Here is a 16816-nt window from a genome sequence, read left to right as displayed (position 1 = left end):
TCTAAAATGTCGTTTTTGGACGGTGTGTTATACATGGAGGTCTCCTTACAGATGATCGACTTCGTACTAGAGGGGGATTATTTCGGTTAGCCGATGTCATTTGTGTTTAAAATACTAGGAGAACGCGCCACACATTTTTCTTTACTATGACTAAGTGAGACTTATTTAGAATTTACTCTAGTGTTCTTTGAAGGTTGATTATGTTATGTCAAAGACACTTGTGAGCTTTTGGGAGCTTGAACGTATTTGTATAGCTAGTTGTCTTTTAGTAATAAATGGTTTCCTTTATAGGTCATTATTTGGTGGATTGCTTGGATGGAAAGAAATAAAAGAATATTTAATAAAAAAACTCGTCTAGTGAGATTTTTTCAAAGTTATTTGATCACCACCTTAGTGGAGATTCAAAGTGGAAAATCGACTATTTCAGCGGGGTGCATCATTGATATCTTGGACGATCTTTATAGGAAATAATGTGTAGACATTGACTAGAGAGTTAATATTTGGTGTAATTTGTTTTTTATGCCTTTATTTTTTTTAGTTGTCATGTTTGTTTAGATTTCTTCATTTGTCTTGTTTGCGTTCGTGCTTTGTTTTTTTGGTCTTTTTTTTCTTTGTTAACTTGTTTTTTCAATCGAACTTTTTTAAATGAAAATAAATTATTTAAAAATAAGTAATTTAAGTTAAAAAAACAAAGCATCCATGAGTGACCACATAAGAGTTGAAAACAATACAATATATTAATAACTCATTGTAAATATATAATGTATAATTAATCGTTATTGTATCTTCATTTTAGTATATACAAAATTAAGTTTAAATTCAGAAATTTATATATAAAAAATAATTATTATATATGTGATAGGGAAGTGATTAGTTTATTTATTTTTATTTATAATTATTAATATTTTACAATTATATTATTATCGTAATGTTAATAGGGAAATTTGACGAGATGACCCTCATAATAGGGGTAAATGAGCTGGTGACCAGCGCATAATTTTTAATGAACTGTTGACCACTTCATATTTTTTTGACAAAAATTTCCCCGTTGCGAGACGCAATCGCCAGTTGTGTGACACAATTGGATGTCCTGTGAAAAGTTCACAATCGCGAGAACCAACCGACATTCGCGAGACGCAACTAGCAATCGCGAGACGAATTTTTGATTTTTGATAAGTCCACCCAAAAAAATTAAAAAATAAATAAATTTGCGTCTCGCGAATGACGGTTGCTTCTCGCAACCGGGGTTGCGTCTCGCGATTGTGGACTTTTTACATTGCATCCGGCGGTTGCGTCTCGCGACATGGGCAATTTCGTCAAAAAAATATGAAGTGGTCACCAGCGTATTTAAAATTATGCGCTGGTCACCGACTCATCTACCCCTATTATGAGAGTCATTTCGTCAAATTTCCCATGCTAATGAGGTTATTATGATATAATAATTACTAAAAAAAAATAATACTATTTTTGTGTAAATTATTAATTTGCCTGTTATTTATATATATATATAAAATGATGCTTAATAAAAAAAAAATAGGATGATATCCAAGCTCTCACCACATTAATTTGAGTTTCTACATATTTTCTCTAATCTATCATAATTACATATCCATAAATACTAATTTATCTCTCCTACAATATTTATTAATTTATCATTCTTATTTAGTTTTTATTTTATTTTATCTCTCATATAATATATATGTTTTCACACAAATTATATAAAATATATATTACCTTATTAATAATTTTATATTTAATATTAAATATCTTTTATTTGTATGTAAAAATATTTATAATATAATTCTCATTTATCAATAATTTTATATAAATACAATTTTTTTCATATTATCACACAAATAAATTTTATACTTTTTTTAATAAAATAAAAAATTATATATATTTTAATTTATTTAAAAATAAATATTTTAAAAACAAATAACATCTCTCACCTAAAATTTATATAGTTACTAATTTAACTCTTATTTCATAATTACTAATTTATCTCTTCTTTCATAATTACTATTTTTTCAATTTTTATCTTAAATTCTCTTGTCATTACTAATTTAAGTTTTATTTCATACTTATTAATTTATCTCTTCTTTTATTATTACTAATTTATCTTTCTTTCCGTTTTTATTTTTTCTCTTATTATATAATCTATACATATATACCTCCCACATTAATCCGCATTATTTTATAGATTTTGCTGGTTTTGGTTTCCGATTTTTTTTATTTGCTGGTTGTGCAAGTAGATGGAATCGATTGGCAAGATGATGTGGCATTCTTTGCGCTGTCTCTCACTACTCTTCAATATTGTACCTACAAGTATCCTTACATGTATCCTTAATGTACACATTTTGATTGATCTTGTATCATGTTATACGTTTTGATAAAAGACTTACCAAAAAATTGTACTGTTGCAGGACATCGTAGACGGTGAGTGCATCGTCTTCTTCCGCCGATGAGATGACGATGGCGATGAAGACGACGAGGAAGAAGAATGATGAGAAGGAACGGAAGAGTGACATCCACCATTTTCTCAACTTGATCAAACTCATAACATAGGTAGAGTAATCTCTCTTTTCATTTCTCATCCTAACATGATAGACAATTTAACTGGTTTATATTATTTACCGACAATAACAGGGTAGACAAAATTTAGAATTCTGGACGGCGACAATAAGCTGATTTATCGGAAAAGAAATGAGTCGGCAAAGGGCAAACGCACACGACACGAATGAGGTTTATATTTATAGTAGTAATAAATACATATATTATGAACGGAGTGATGCATTTCGCACATTCTCAATCTTATCAGATTTAGGGTTAATAGACATTTTGCTATTTCTCGTAGTAGCATTGAATATGTGAAAATTAGATACTAAGTATCTAAGTTGGAATGATGCCTAAAATTTATTTCTGAATGTTTATTTTATTCTCTAAATTAGCTCTGAGTTAAATGTTTTCTTAACATCCAGAGTTACACTTTTTGTGGTTTGGTTTATATATATATATATATAATAAAATAAAATAAAAGATTATATATATTTTAATTTATTTTAAAAATAAATATTTTAAAAACAAATAACATCTCTCACCAAAAATTTATATATATTAATTTACCTTCCTAATTAATTTTTTTTTATTTTCTCTCTCATCTTATATATAAGAGAATTTGAGATATAGTAATGACATGAGAGAATTTGAGATAAAAATTATATGTATATATATATAAGATGAGAGAGAAAATAATAAAAAATAATTAGGAAGGTAAATTAATATATATAAATTTTTGGTGAGAGATGTTATTTGTTTTTAAAATATTTATTTTTTAAATAAATTAAAATATATATAATCTTTTATTTTATTATATATATATATATATATATATATATATATATATATATAAACCAAAAAAAAAAAAAAGTGTAACTCTAGATGTTAAGAAGAAATCTAACTAATAGCTAATTCAGACATTTTCTAACTAATAGCTAATTCAGACATTTTCTAACTAATAGCTAATTCAGACATTTTCTAACTAAGAGCTAATTCTAATCGAGTGACTTGCATTTCGCACATTCTCTATCTTATCAGATTTAGGGTTAATAGACATTTTGCTATTTCTCGTAGCATTGAATATGTGAAATTCAGATACTAAACATCTAAGTTGGGATGATGTCTAAAATTTGTTTCTGAATGTTTATTCTCTGAAGTTAGATGTCTTTCTAACATCTAGAGTTGACACTTTTTGTGGTTTGTCTGTTCATATAGTTGGTTTATGAAATGAGTAATTTCTTTTCTTATGTTAGATATATGATGGCATGTTGGATAGATATGCCATAAATATTTTATTATCAAATATAAAGAGTTAAAAATTTGATTGTTGAATGCCTTTGTAGATACATAAAACACTCTTCCAATGTTGCTGGTTGAAGGTCATCATCAGTTCAACGATCATATTGACCACATTTGTCTTTAACTACTTCTTGAATATGCTAAATAGTATAGTGTTATGTTGACTTCAAAAGTTTTACAATATGTGTAATTTTTTTGTCACATCTCCTCCAAAATAGATCAATGGCTCTCTAAGGGTTCGTTGTTTGTATATGTAAATGTTCACAACATCTATAACTAACATTTTTTTGGGTTTTCCTGATCCTATAGTTGGATTAGGAATTAGTGATCCTACCTAAAAAATGTGTTACACCATTATACAAATGTCTAGCCTTTAGTGGTCTTCCACGAGAACAGTTTGAAGATGTAGATTGATTAAAATGTGTTACACCATTATACAAAAATGTGATAGACTATTATGTTGAACCAACTTATTCAAGCCATTAGCATAGGTTGCCGACACAATTTTTTCTATACTTGTATAGGTACATGTTCACAAAATCTAGAGTCTGATCCTATGGTTTGTTTAGGAAATGAGTGATTTCTTCCCTTATGGTATATATATATATATATATATATATATATATATATATGATGACACGTTGGATAACTATGCCATAAATATTTGATTATCAAATACAAAGATTTTAGAATTTGATTGTTGATTGTCGTTGCAGATATATCTAGACACTCTTTGAAAGACTTTGTTGCTGGTTAGAGGCCATCATTAGCTCTATGATCTGATTGACCACGTTTGTCTTCAACTTTCTTGAATATGCTTATTTCAGGTAGTATAGATTTATGTTAACTTCAAAAATTTTATAATATGTGTAATTGTTTTGTCATAGCTCTTCTAAAAGAAATAAATGGCTATCGAAGGGTTTGTTGCAATGGTGGTCTGAATCAGTAACGTAGCGCGGTTGGTATCAATTTTTACATGAACAATTACAATACCATTATGCATATCTTTGTTAGGCTATTGCTCTGTTTTATTAACTACATATGGATGTACCATAGTCAAAAGGGCTCAAATTTATAAAGTTTCTTTATTTTATTGAAATATAAATATTTATTTGTTTTGTTTTTCCACTTAGTATACATTAGATCCAAGTGCCCTCTCAATACATATTACTATATCATTTGCTTTTACATTCTACAGAGATGGCATACGTGCATACCTAATATGGAGAAATTAATGCATTTGTGTCTTTAGGTGTTTGCCAAAGGAGTCTGAATTCGTATCAATTATTGATTATTTGATTCAATGATATTGTGTATGTATGGTTGGTTGGTTTAAGAAATGAGTTATCTTACCCAAATAAATTTGTGGCGCCATTATACAAAAATGTGATGTGAGACTATTATGCTGAACCAACTTATACAATCCTATGGTTGGTTTAAGAAATGAGTGATCCTACCCAAAGAAATTTGTGGTGCCACTATACAAAACATGTGATGTGAGACTGTAATGCTGAACCAACTCATTTATTAAAATGGCTCAAATCTATAAAGTTTCTTTGTCTTTAATTTCTATTGACATATATAAACTCTTTTATTTGTTTTGTTTTTTCGCTTAGTATATATTAGATTATACATATTGAGTTTTTATCGTTTAATTTATCTAAGATACCGTTTAAAAGAGAAATATGAGATAAGTATGTTTTATGGATGATATTTACAGATTAAATAGTAAAACTTTTAATTTGATTATTTTCTTAATTATAATTTTTTTGAGATATAAATTTATAAGAAACATATTATAATGTAAGTTCGGTAATTTGGAACAAATGTATTAAATAATTTAAAAATTTTCACATAATATATATATATATATATATATATATATATATATATAAAGTGAATTATTAATATAATTATAATTTTTTTTATGCTTATTTATGATTTATCAAGTGATTCATCAATTATTCACTTCTCCTAAATGACAATTTTTGTGAAGACAATATCAGACAAATATTTATAAACGTGGTGACCAAGGCTGTTAAAATCTCGAGTTGACTCTTAAAATCTAACGATTTTACAATTTCACATATGGTTAACGAGTCTGATTTTAAATAAACTCTTAAATAGGTAAACTCTTACGATTTTAAATTTATGATAATAAGATTTTACGATTTTACGAGTTTATAAATAATTTCGATTTTACGATTTTATACGATTTTACTTAAAAAAACAATTTTATATTAATTAAATTAAAAATTAAAGTTATTATTTATTTAAATTAATTAATTAATATAATTAATTTTGTAAATATAATTTTTATAGTGTTATTTATTTATTATTATTTTTTAATTATTTTTATATTAAAATATATAATTTTTTAAAATTGGATAAGTACAAAATACTTAATTATATATATAAATATTAATAATATATAATTATTATTTTCTCAAATTAAACTCTTACGATTTCACGTAAACTCTAGATTTTACGAGTTTACAACTAGTTAACGATTCTACGCAAACTCTCGATTTTGATAGCCTTGGTGGTGACTATTATAATCGTATGTATATGAAAAATGTTGACAAATAATATATATATATCATAAAAAAAATCAAAATTTATTATTATTATCACAATAATTAACATACAAGTCTAACACTACTTCCATATTGATGTTGATGCTTTCGAAAATCGGATTATTGGTTACAAATACATATTTCTTATATTAATTGTTTTCTATAATTTATGCACACAAGTTCAATCTTCGTACTAGAACCGAAGAACCATTTAAATATTTACACTTTCATGGTTTAAAGACGAATTACCCTAAGAAGGTTTAGGTAATTGTAAAGAAGAAGTTGAGTAATCTAATATAATGATAGAATTTAATTTGTATATTAAATTTTTCTTTGTTAGTTTTAAAATTTGTTTGACAAATACACTTATTTATTTTTAATATTAATAAGTCAAATTATAATATCTTTTAGGTTAATGAATAAAGTTTGTTTTTATTTAAAATTGATCTTGATAATTATTATCTCATAATTCTTTATTAACTTTATTGTTATTTGTTTATTTTATTTATGAGAAAATTGATTTATATTTATATTTATATTTTTTATATTATTTATTAACTATTACTTTTAGTTTAACTTTTTTGTTGAACATTATTTTATTTGTTATTGTATACTAATAATATACCTTATTTTTTAATGTATTATACAAATTTTTTATTAAATTTTTTAAATTTTATTTCTATTTTATATAAGATTCATTACCTTTTATAAATTTGATATTTTGGTTAATTTATTGGTACAAGAATATTTTTTTTTCAAACTCTTAATTGTGATTTTATTAATCATGTGTACACACATTCAACTTTATGAACGATATACCAATTTATACACTATTATTATTTTAACTTGTATATTAATTTAAAAGGTAACCAATATATATTTACTCTTTAAAATTTTATTGATCATGTATCCCTAACTCTAGTTCTAATGAGTAATGATTAATTAATATGTTAAACCTATTCGTTTAGTCTTTACATTTGATCTGATTTGTTGTGGTCGGAAGATCCAATAATCAATAATATAAGATTTAATAAAATAAGTTGTATGCCAAAGAAGATATAAAATACTAATTTGATACTATAATTTATAAATATAGAAGAAAATTAGGGAATAAAAAATAATAATAGAAAAAATATATATATCTTGTTATATTATAAGAATATATTAATTTTGGTATCTATATTTGTTCATTATTTTTATTTTATTTTGTTATTTATATATATATAAATATATATATATATATATATATATATATATATATATATATATATATATATAAATATATATATATATATATATATGGTTCATTAATATATTATTTGTATAAGGATTCCCAGCTAATTATAATAATTTAAATAAGGAACTAGACAAATAAGCCGGTCTAAAAAGAAGAGAATATTTTAAAATATATGATTATTATATATTAGAAGATTATAAAAATAATTATAAAATAGATTTTTTTGTAAAAGATTTATATATTAAAATTGATGAAAACCGTTTTAAACAAATACAAAAACATGACATATTATTGATTAAAAAGACTAAATTTAAAGAAATAAATAATAAATATTTAATAAAACTAATTTTATAAATAAATAGAAAATTTTAAAAATATTTAAACTAAATAAAAAAAATTAAAATACATTTAACTAAAGATAAGGATGTTATATAAATTTTAAAGTTATTTTCATATGTATTTTAAATTTATTTGTAGAATAACAAGAATTAAACACCCTATATATACTTTTAAAATCGACTCAATTTTAGAAAGAAAAATATCAATCACCACATATTTTTTATTTAAATATATATCATTTTTAAATATTTTTTTAACATTGGTGTAATTTTCTATTATAATAATATTAATTTTATTGACTTAATTATTTTTTAAAATGAAATGTATTTAAGTTTTTTATTTCACATGTATATGGTGATTCCTGTATAGTTTGTAATGATGAATATGAAATATTTTTTAATATTTATATATTTTTATGTTATTTTTATTTTAACATGATGGTGAGATAACACATATTTTACTATTTATACCAAGTCTATGCTATATTTTTTTTCTAACTATCTTGTCAAATTTTTATAAATATATATATTTTGGTGGAGTTAGATGAATATATACTTAATTGTGTTTTTTACCTGAGTTATGATGATTCAAATCTTTAAGGCCGTATTCGAATTGTTTTTTTTTTTTAAAAAACGTAAAAGGAGAAAAAAATAATGATTGTTAATGATTTTGAGAAGATAATGATTATTTTTTATAAAAAGACTTAAAAGAGTATTGATATATATAAGTAAAATAATAAATAATAATTTAAAATAAAGAGTATTTTGGTATTTTGGTTAATGAAATGAGTGATGTGATTGTTGAAGAGTGGTTGATTGGAAAATTGATCTGGGTTGAGTTTTTTAAAAACCCAAAGAGAAAAGAGAACAAGCCCTAACAAAATATATAAGTATTTTCAATACTCGAAACAAATCAAAGTTCTAATAAGAAATAAAAATGTTTATTTGATTTAAAATCAAATAATTTAAATATGTAATTTTTAATTGTGTTTTTATGTTAATTTTTTTTATTAATTATTTTAATTATTATCTTTTAATACAATCTGTAGCCTTATTCTCTTTGAGTTTTTTTAAAAAATTCAACGAAAATCAAATTTTCAATCAATCACTTCACAACAATTATATCACTTATTTTATGAACCAAAATATTAAAATATTCTTTATTTTAAATTATTATTTTTTATTTTATTTATATATATCAATACTATTTAAATTTTTTTACTAAAAATAATCATTACTTTCTTAAAATCATTATCAATCATTTTTTTTTTCTCCCTTTAGATTTTTAAAAAAATCTCTATCCGAACTTAATAAATAGTGAAAAAAACAAGCATAATAATAAGTAATATACCCATACAACTTTATATAATTTTATTGATAAATTTGGTACAAAATTTATTGTTTGAAATTATGTTTAGACTTTATTCTACATTGTTAATTTATTTGACTGGTCTTATATTTTTGAAGTGTTTTTCAAATAATTAATGTTTTTTAAACTTATATTATTTTTATTATAGAATTTTAGATATTTGATGTATTTACAAATTTATATTTACATTAAATTTGCATTAAATTCTTTTTTAAAAATCAAAATTTATTCATTTAAATAATAGTAATTTTATATATAATATTGAATTTATATTTTTAACCGTGTAAACTAAAAAAAAAAAAAATCTTTCTAAATTTTTTAATGAGAAATATCCTATATTTGTTAAAGAAATAATATTAATAGAAAATAACTTATATTTGTTAAAAAAATAATTAATTTAAACTAAATAAAGAAATATGATGGATTATCCATTTGGAAACCCTAGTATACTGTTTAAAGAAATTAAATAACTTTCTTACCACATTGTAATTTTTTCTTAAATTAATCTAAGCCTATAAATTAAAACTATAATGTAACACTTTAATTCTTTTCTTCTATATCACCTTTAAATTAAAAAAATAAAAATAAAATAAATAGTTAATACTATACTATATAATATCTTTTATATAAATATAAATATATATATACATATATATATATATATATATTATATTATATATCTTATATTCTAAATCTTTTTTTATATATATATATTTATATTTGTTAAACTGAATCATGTTCTCATAATCCAATTATTTATAAACCCTAACCACTCTGTCTGAAAAAGTTGAAGAAGACTGATACCATGTTCTCCGACGTGAATTTCCAGCCATCTCTGCAGAAAGCGATTTCCACGGCAGCCTCTGTTGCTGCTACTGTCGTCCTCATCCGCTCGATTTCGCGTGACCTAATCCCATGGGAAGTCCGCCATTATCTCAAATTAGGCATCAAAACAATCTACAAATCAATCTCCTCCGAAATCACACTCATCGTCGAAGAACTCGACGGTTTTGGCATCAATCAGCTCTACAAGGCAGCTGAAATCTATTTAGGATCTAAGATCTTCCAATCCACCTCAACTTTCAGAGTCACCATGCCCGAGAAGGACACCAATATCTACACCTCAATGGCGGAGAATCAGAAGATGGTGGATTATTTCAACGGCGCAAAATTCAAATGGAGGCAGGTCACGCAAGAGGTGCACAAAATTCGAATTAGGTATTATAGACTTGTTTTCAATAAGAAACACAAACAGTTAGTGTTCGATTCCTACTTCCCGTTCGTCCTTGAAGAATCGCGCAAATTCAACGAACAGAGGAAGAATCTCAAGATTTTTACTCTCGGTCACGACACCAGAAGATTCTCGAGCGATGGTAGTCCCTGGACCGGCGTTAATCTGGTGCATCCTGCAACTTTTGATACATTAGCGATGGATGGAGATATGAAGAAGATGATAATTGAAGATCTTGATATGTTCATCAGGAGGAAGGAGTTTTATAGGACGGTAGGGAAGGCTTGGAAGAGAGGATACTTGCTGTATGGTCCTCCCGGCACCGGGAAATCGAGCTTGATCGCTGCGATTGCGAATTACCTGAATTTTGATATCTATGATCTCGAGCTAACCTCTATTCATGATAATTCGGATCTGAGGAGGCTGTTGATTTCGACGGCGAACAAGTCGATTCTGGTTGTGGAGGATATCGATTGCAGCCTTGATCTTGAGGATAGGAAGGCCGATCAGAGGATGATGAAGGCGATCCAGTCCACTCAGGCTCAGACTATTAACATAGTTAAGCACGACAAAACCAACCAGGTCAGTCTATCTCTTTCTTTTATTTTCTGTTTTTAAATATAACTTTTTAGAAAAATTTATTAAAAAGTTTATTACAAAAATAAATATATATTGGAAACTTTAGAGTTGGTTCGGTAGGTCAAAGAAAAAGAAAATTATATTTTGAGGAGTTAGAATATTTTTTTTATAAAATAATTATATATAAAATAAAATAAAAAATATTTTAATATTTTAATTAACTAATTAAGTGATTTGATAGAAGGGGAACGAATGAAATGATGTTTGATTTTTATGAGTTATTTAAATATAAATAATTTAAACAACAAAAAATATTACAAAAATTATATAAATTTTCATAAAAGAAATAATAAAACAATGTCTAAAAAAAATTATTAAATTGTAAAAAAAATGACAATGTTATAAACTTTTTATATATATATTTTTTCAACCTAACAACCGCATTCTATTCAAATATGGTTATTTTTTTGAACATGCCTATATTTTAGATTTTTTTATGGATTATTTTCAACATAATAATAAGACCATTTTTTTAAATATAGTCATTTTCTCTGACGACTTTTTATGAATTTATTTTCAACATAACAAAGTCATTTTTTCGAACATCACCATTTTATATGTTCGGGATTTATTTCAACCTAACCATGTTATTTTCCTGAATATGACCATTTTTCAAATTTTATTTAATATACTTTTTTTTTTATTTCTCTCCCCAGCATATAAATTTTATTTAATATACTTTTTTTTTTATTTCTCTCCCCAGCATAAATGACAAGTCACGTGTTAAATAACCAAAATCAAACCAGGCCTTAGTGTATTGTTAGTCTTAATATTATTTGAAAATATTTGTTAGAATAAGTATTTTATAATTTAATTAAATATATATTTATTAACTTATTAATATTTTTCATTGTCTAAATTTAAATTTAAATTTAGATCCAAATCCATTTATTTTCATTTATTGACCATATTTGTGTTACTTTAAATTATAATATATATTGTTGTTTTTTATTTTTTAAGCAAATATTTGATATTTGTTTTTCAAAATAAAATTTATGTATAACTATATTATTTAATAATAATTATGGACGAACAAATAAAATAGATCGTACTGACAAAATCGACTTTGTAACCGATTAAAGCGAATCGAGCAATAAATTAAAATTGTTTTCTCAAACCGACCCGAACATAACTGTTAACGCCCCTAACTCAAAATGGTTTAACAATCTATTAATTATGTAAAAAAAAATGAAATTTCATTAGAAAAAACAAATATAACAAATATTATTTACATATATGAATGAAAGACATAGAATAAGAATAGAAGAATGAGGATCCAAAACTCTCTGACAGTTACTCTAGCTAGGACTTTCATTTTAGATTCAACTATATTAAAATAACATCTTGATTAAAAGGAGTTTATAATGCTGGTATCTCCCAAGAACTATTGTAGTAATAAAGAACACCTTTGAAAAATAGTTAAGTTAGATGTATTTAGAATATGTTTAATCAAATGATTTTATAGTATTTTTTCTTTCTTTCAGGTAACATTATCGGGCATTCTAAATTTTATTGACGGATTATGGTCTAGTTGTGGGGATGAACGGATCATCATCTTCACGACAAACCACAAAGATCGGTTGGATTTAGCTCTATTACGACCCGGCAGAATGGACTTACACGTCCACATGTCTTATTGTACATTTGGTGGATTTCAAACCCTAGCTAAGAATTACTTAGGTTTGACCGAACACTCTCTATTCGACAATGTAAACTCTGTGTTGGAGATGGCTATGGCAACTCCAGCTGAAGTCGCAGAGCAATTGCTGAAGAGCGAAAATCCCGAGATAGCTCTTGAAGGGGTAGTCCATTTCTTGAAATATAAAATTATGGAAAATGAAAAGAAGGAAGTTATGAGAATAAAGGAGGAAGAAGAAGAGAATGAACTCAAAAGAAAATTAGATGCCCAAGTTGGGGACACTAAGTGCACTAGTAGCAATATTACAATTGGTGATACTCAATGAGTAATGAGAAGCAAAGTGGAGGAATATATTTGTTTGAGTTTAGTAACTTTTGTGAGGTGGGGTTATGATTGGGATTATTGGTTTTCTAAATAAAAATAAAATAAAAAGTTTTAATATTTATAATAAAAAGGAATGTAAAAACTGTATTCATGATCATATATATTAGTCTAATATATATTAGTCTAATTTGATAATGATGCATGTAATAGAAAGAAATTGAATGTCATTTAAGTTTCAATGACGAGCCCTAAAATCAGGCTTTTAATGTTTTCATATTATAATAATCATGGATCAAATCTACTCTTCTAGATTTTGTGTTCCACTATTTACCACCTTTACAAAATAAGTTGATTTTTAATTCTCTTCGTTACTTTTGACTCATTTTTTAAAATGACCAATTTTTATAAAAGTGATACACAGTGGAACACAAATCTGAAACAACATATTTGAACTCAATACTCATATACTTTTTGAAGGCTTTACTAACTTTTTTAAGACTTTATTAAGTAAGGTGTAGATTTTAATGATGTGTTAAATAAATAATCTTTCTTAGAACAAGAAATTAGAATTATAGTAGGTTTAAACTTAATGTAAGGATGTGATGATAGACTTTTAACTTAGCATAAAAAAAATTATTTATCTTAAAAACCATTAGAGACTATGTTTAATCCAGCATATATTGGTTTGAACAATCTTATACCAAATTCAAAATATTAATTTTGATATATAAGTTAATTTGATTTAAGTTAAGTTTTGATTGGGTTGAATTTAATTTCAGTTGAATGAATTTTAAAAAAAGAAATGATTGGGGAAGAAAATTTGAAAAAAGAATAAAGAAGAATGACGTGACACAATTTAATTGACTAACAAAAATAAAAATTTATTTCTTCTCTTCCTCTTCCATTTTTTCCTTTTTTTTTCAACAAATGAGATGATGTTATCCATATCACTCCTCTAAAAAAAATCAATTTAATATATCCTGCCTTGAACACCACGATTGATCTCCACCCATTGGTTAATTAATTCTGGAAACATTTGGTTGGATACAAGTTGGAACAAATTAAAAATTTTAAAATTAAGATGAATAAATTAAATTGAGGACTCTCATAATATTTTGGTCATTTAAAAACTTTTTACTTATAATATTGGGTCATTTAAAGAACTTTTTACCTTATTTAGGTTATATTTATAACCTTACTAAATTTTGTTACTTATTTAAAGTTAATTAATTTTTTTCCTTATTATATTTTTTAATAAATAAAACCTCAATACTTACTTCTTCTTTTTTTTCTTTTTTCCATTGATATTCAATCCAGCATCCAACCAACATGGCCGACTGTTCTTCTTCATCGACTATTCTCTTCATCTACGGTTCTTCTTCCACGACCAATCAGATTTACCTATATATTTCTTACAGATATGAGTAATCTTTAAGCATCTATAGATTACTACACTGCATAATATTATCATACTAACCTGATTGAAATTTTTCTAGGTTCTGATTCCAGTAATAGGTGCTTCAAAGGAAAAGCCATAGGTGATATTTCGTACGTACATAAGTAATAATAATCATTTTTCAAAAAGACAAACATCTTTTCGTCCTTCATTACGTATCCAATTTTTGCACTTCAATTTTAGCTTCTTCTTTTTAGAATAGTTTGTTTTCTTATTTCTTCTGAGTTTCTCAATGAGTCGGTAGTCAAATAAATGTTTCTAGCCATTTTCTATCACTTATTTGGAGCGCCTTCCTCTCCTATCACTTATTTGGAGCGCCTTCCTCTCCTCCACTTCGTATCTCCGGGGTCCAAGGTTCTCTTCCATCTATTCCTCAGTTGTTTTATTTTCCATTACAAGTCATTTTGAAACATTATTCCCCATTAAGATGTGGATGTGGATCTAGTGTGTTCATTCACTAAGTTTAGTTACTGGTAAAAGTGAATCATGGATCGAAGAAAGATGTAAGTTTTTTCATTTTTTTAGGAATAGGAGCTGATGAATCAGAGGATGGAATCTTAAAACCACAAATTAGTGCACCAGATCCTCGTCAACTCGATGACAAAAATCAGCGGGATGTGACTGAATCATTTCGGGTGTCCGGTTGTTTATCTATTTTTAAAGTTTTATGACAGATTTCATCATACTTCACCTCCATTTATATCAGTGCAAATGCAAATATATATTATTTTATATAGGCTACTTTAGTCTTATTATTAATGTGCAAATGCAAAAAATATACTTGACCATTAATGTTTATGATATTTTTATTTTTTTCGGTTAAAGATCTATCTAAGACAATCAAATCAACTAATTCGTCAATGCAATTTATGTCTTTTTCCACATTTCGCAATGTTTTTTTCACATTTCGCAATGTTTTTTATTATTGTGGATTGAAAAGTCTAATATGCACAATCAAGAAAGAACAAGGGTTTGGCAATAAATTCTATGGATGTTCTAATGACAAGGTAAATACATTTTTGATTAATCTCATTTTTATTACAATTCTATGGATGCTCTAATTATTGAATTTAATAGTCGTTTGTAATTCATTTGTTTTTAGAATGATACTGGATGTGTATACTTTGACTTGATAATAAAGCACGAAAATCAAATCAATGAGATGAAACAAATCAATTAACTAAAGATGTTATAGACTAGAGTTAAAGAATTAGAGTATGGGTTGCAAGCAATATTGGATAAAATAAATCAATTAGAATATGCAAATAACACATTGAAGATTGAAGTGAAGATAAACTTTGTCAAATATTTTTATCTTTTTTTATGTGTTGTGTATTTGATTAAAGTGTTATAAGTTATAAACTATCAAAACTTCGTTTAGATATTTATTTTGTAATACAATTGTCTAAATTTTGTTGTTATTGTACGACTTTAACCAACCTTCTTTAAATTAATAGTTTGCCCCATATACTTTAAATTGTCACAATTATTTATTTTTATAGTTAATAATTGTGATAACATATTAATTATTAAGTGCATAATCAAATCTAATAAGAACTACAAATATACTATTTCCTCACTTTAACTTATTCTAACTAAAGAGAAAGATATGACTAACTAATTAATTGATTATTATGCACAGATATGTTCAATTCACTTAGAAGATTAAACAAAGCTTGAACCTATAGTACAAAATGATGATATAATTTATTTATTAAAATAATTTCTATATATATATATATGCAAATTCATGGTGGAGAGGATTATTCCTATCTAATTAATTCAAATAACTAAAAATCATATTGCCATTATTAAGAGCTTGTTTGAGCAATTAACATAACCACCTAACAATTTTACAATCATATACACATAACTTAATTGACCAAAATAATACTACAATTCAACCATATAACCAAAGCACAAAAAGAAAACCAACCATTTTCCATACAACCAACCATATAACCACCCATTCCATTTATATTGTTTCATGAACTTAAACATTGTTTCAAAATTATCATAACCAAAAACATTGTTTCTAATGAACTTAAACTCAAAAAATTCATAACCATTGAAATTAAAGTTAACATTGTTTTCACTAAAATTAAACATGCTCATTAAATCAACCCACATTTCAACTATTTTTTTTCTTTGT

General features: G+C 25.3%; 1 protein-coding gene across 1 annotated transcript; it reads left to right on the top strand.

Moving 5' to 3' along the window:
• Positions 1-10097: 10097 nt before the first annotated feature.
• On the top strand, positions 10098-13359 carry LOC124926109 (AAA-ATPase At3g50940-like). Its single transcript, XM_047466276.1, has 2 exons — positions 10098-11188; positions 12730-13359. Exons 1-2 carry the CDS (start codon positions 10181-10183, stop codon positions 13207-13209), a joined length of 1488 nt encoding a protein of 495 aa, XP_047322232.1. The 5' UTR covers positions 10098-10180; the 3' UTR covers positions 13210-13359.
• Positions 13360-16816: the final 3457 nt, after the last annotated feature.

The sequence above is a fragment of the Impatiens glandulifera genome, chromosome 2, assembly GCF_907164915.1.
Source record: "Impatiens glandulifera chromosome 2, dImpGla2.1, whole genome shotgun sequence".
NCBI classification, from domain to species: domain Eukaryota; kingdom Viridiplantae; phylum Streptophyta; class Magnoliopsida; order Ericales; family Balsaminaceae; genus Impatiens; species Impatiens glandulifera.
This window is presented reverse-complemented; position numbering and strand designations above follow the sequence as displayed.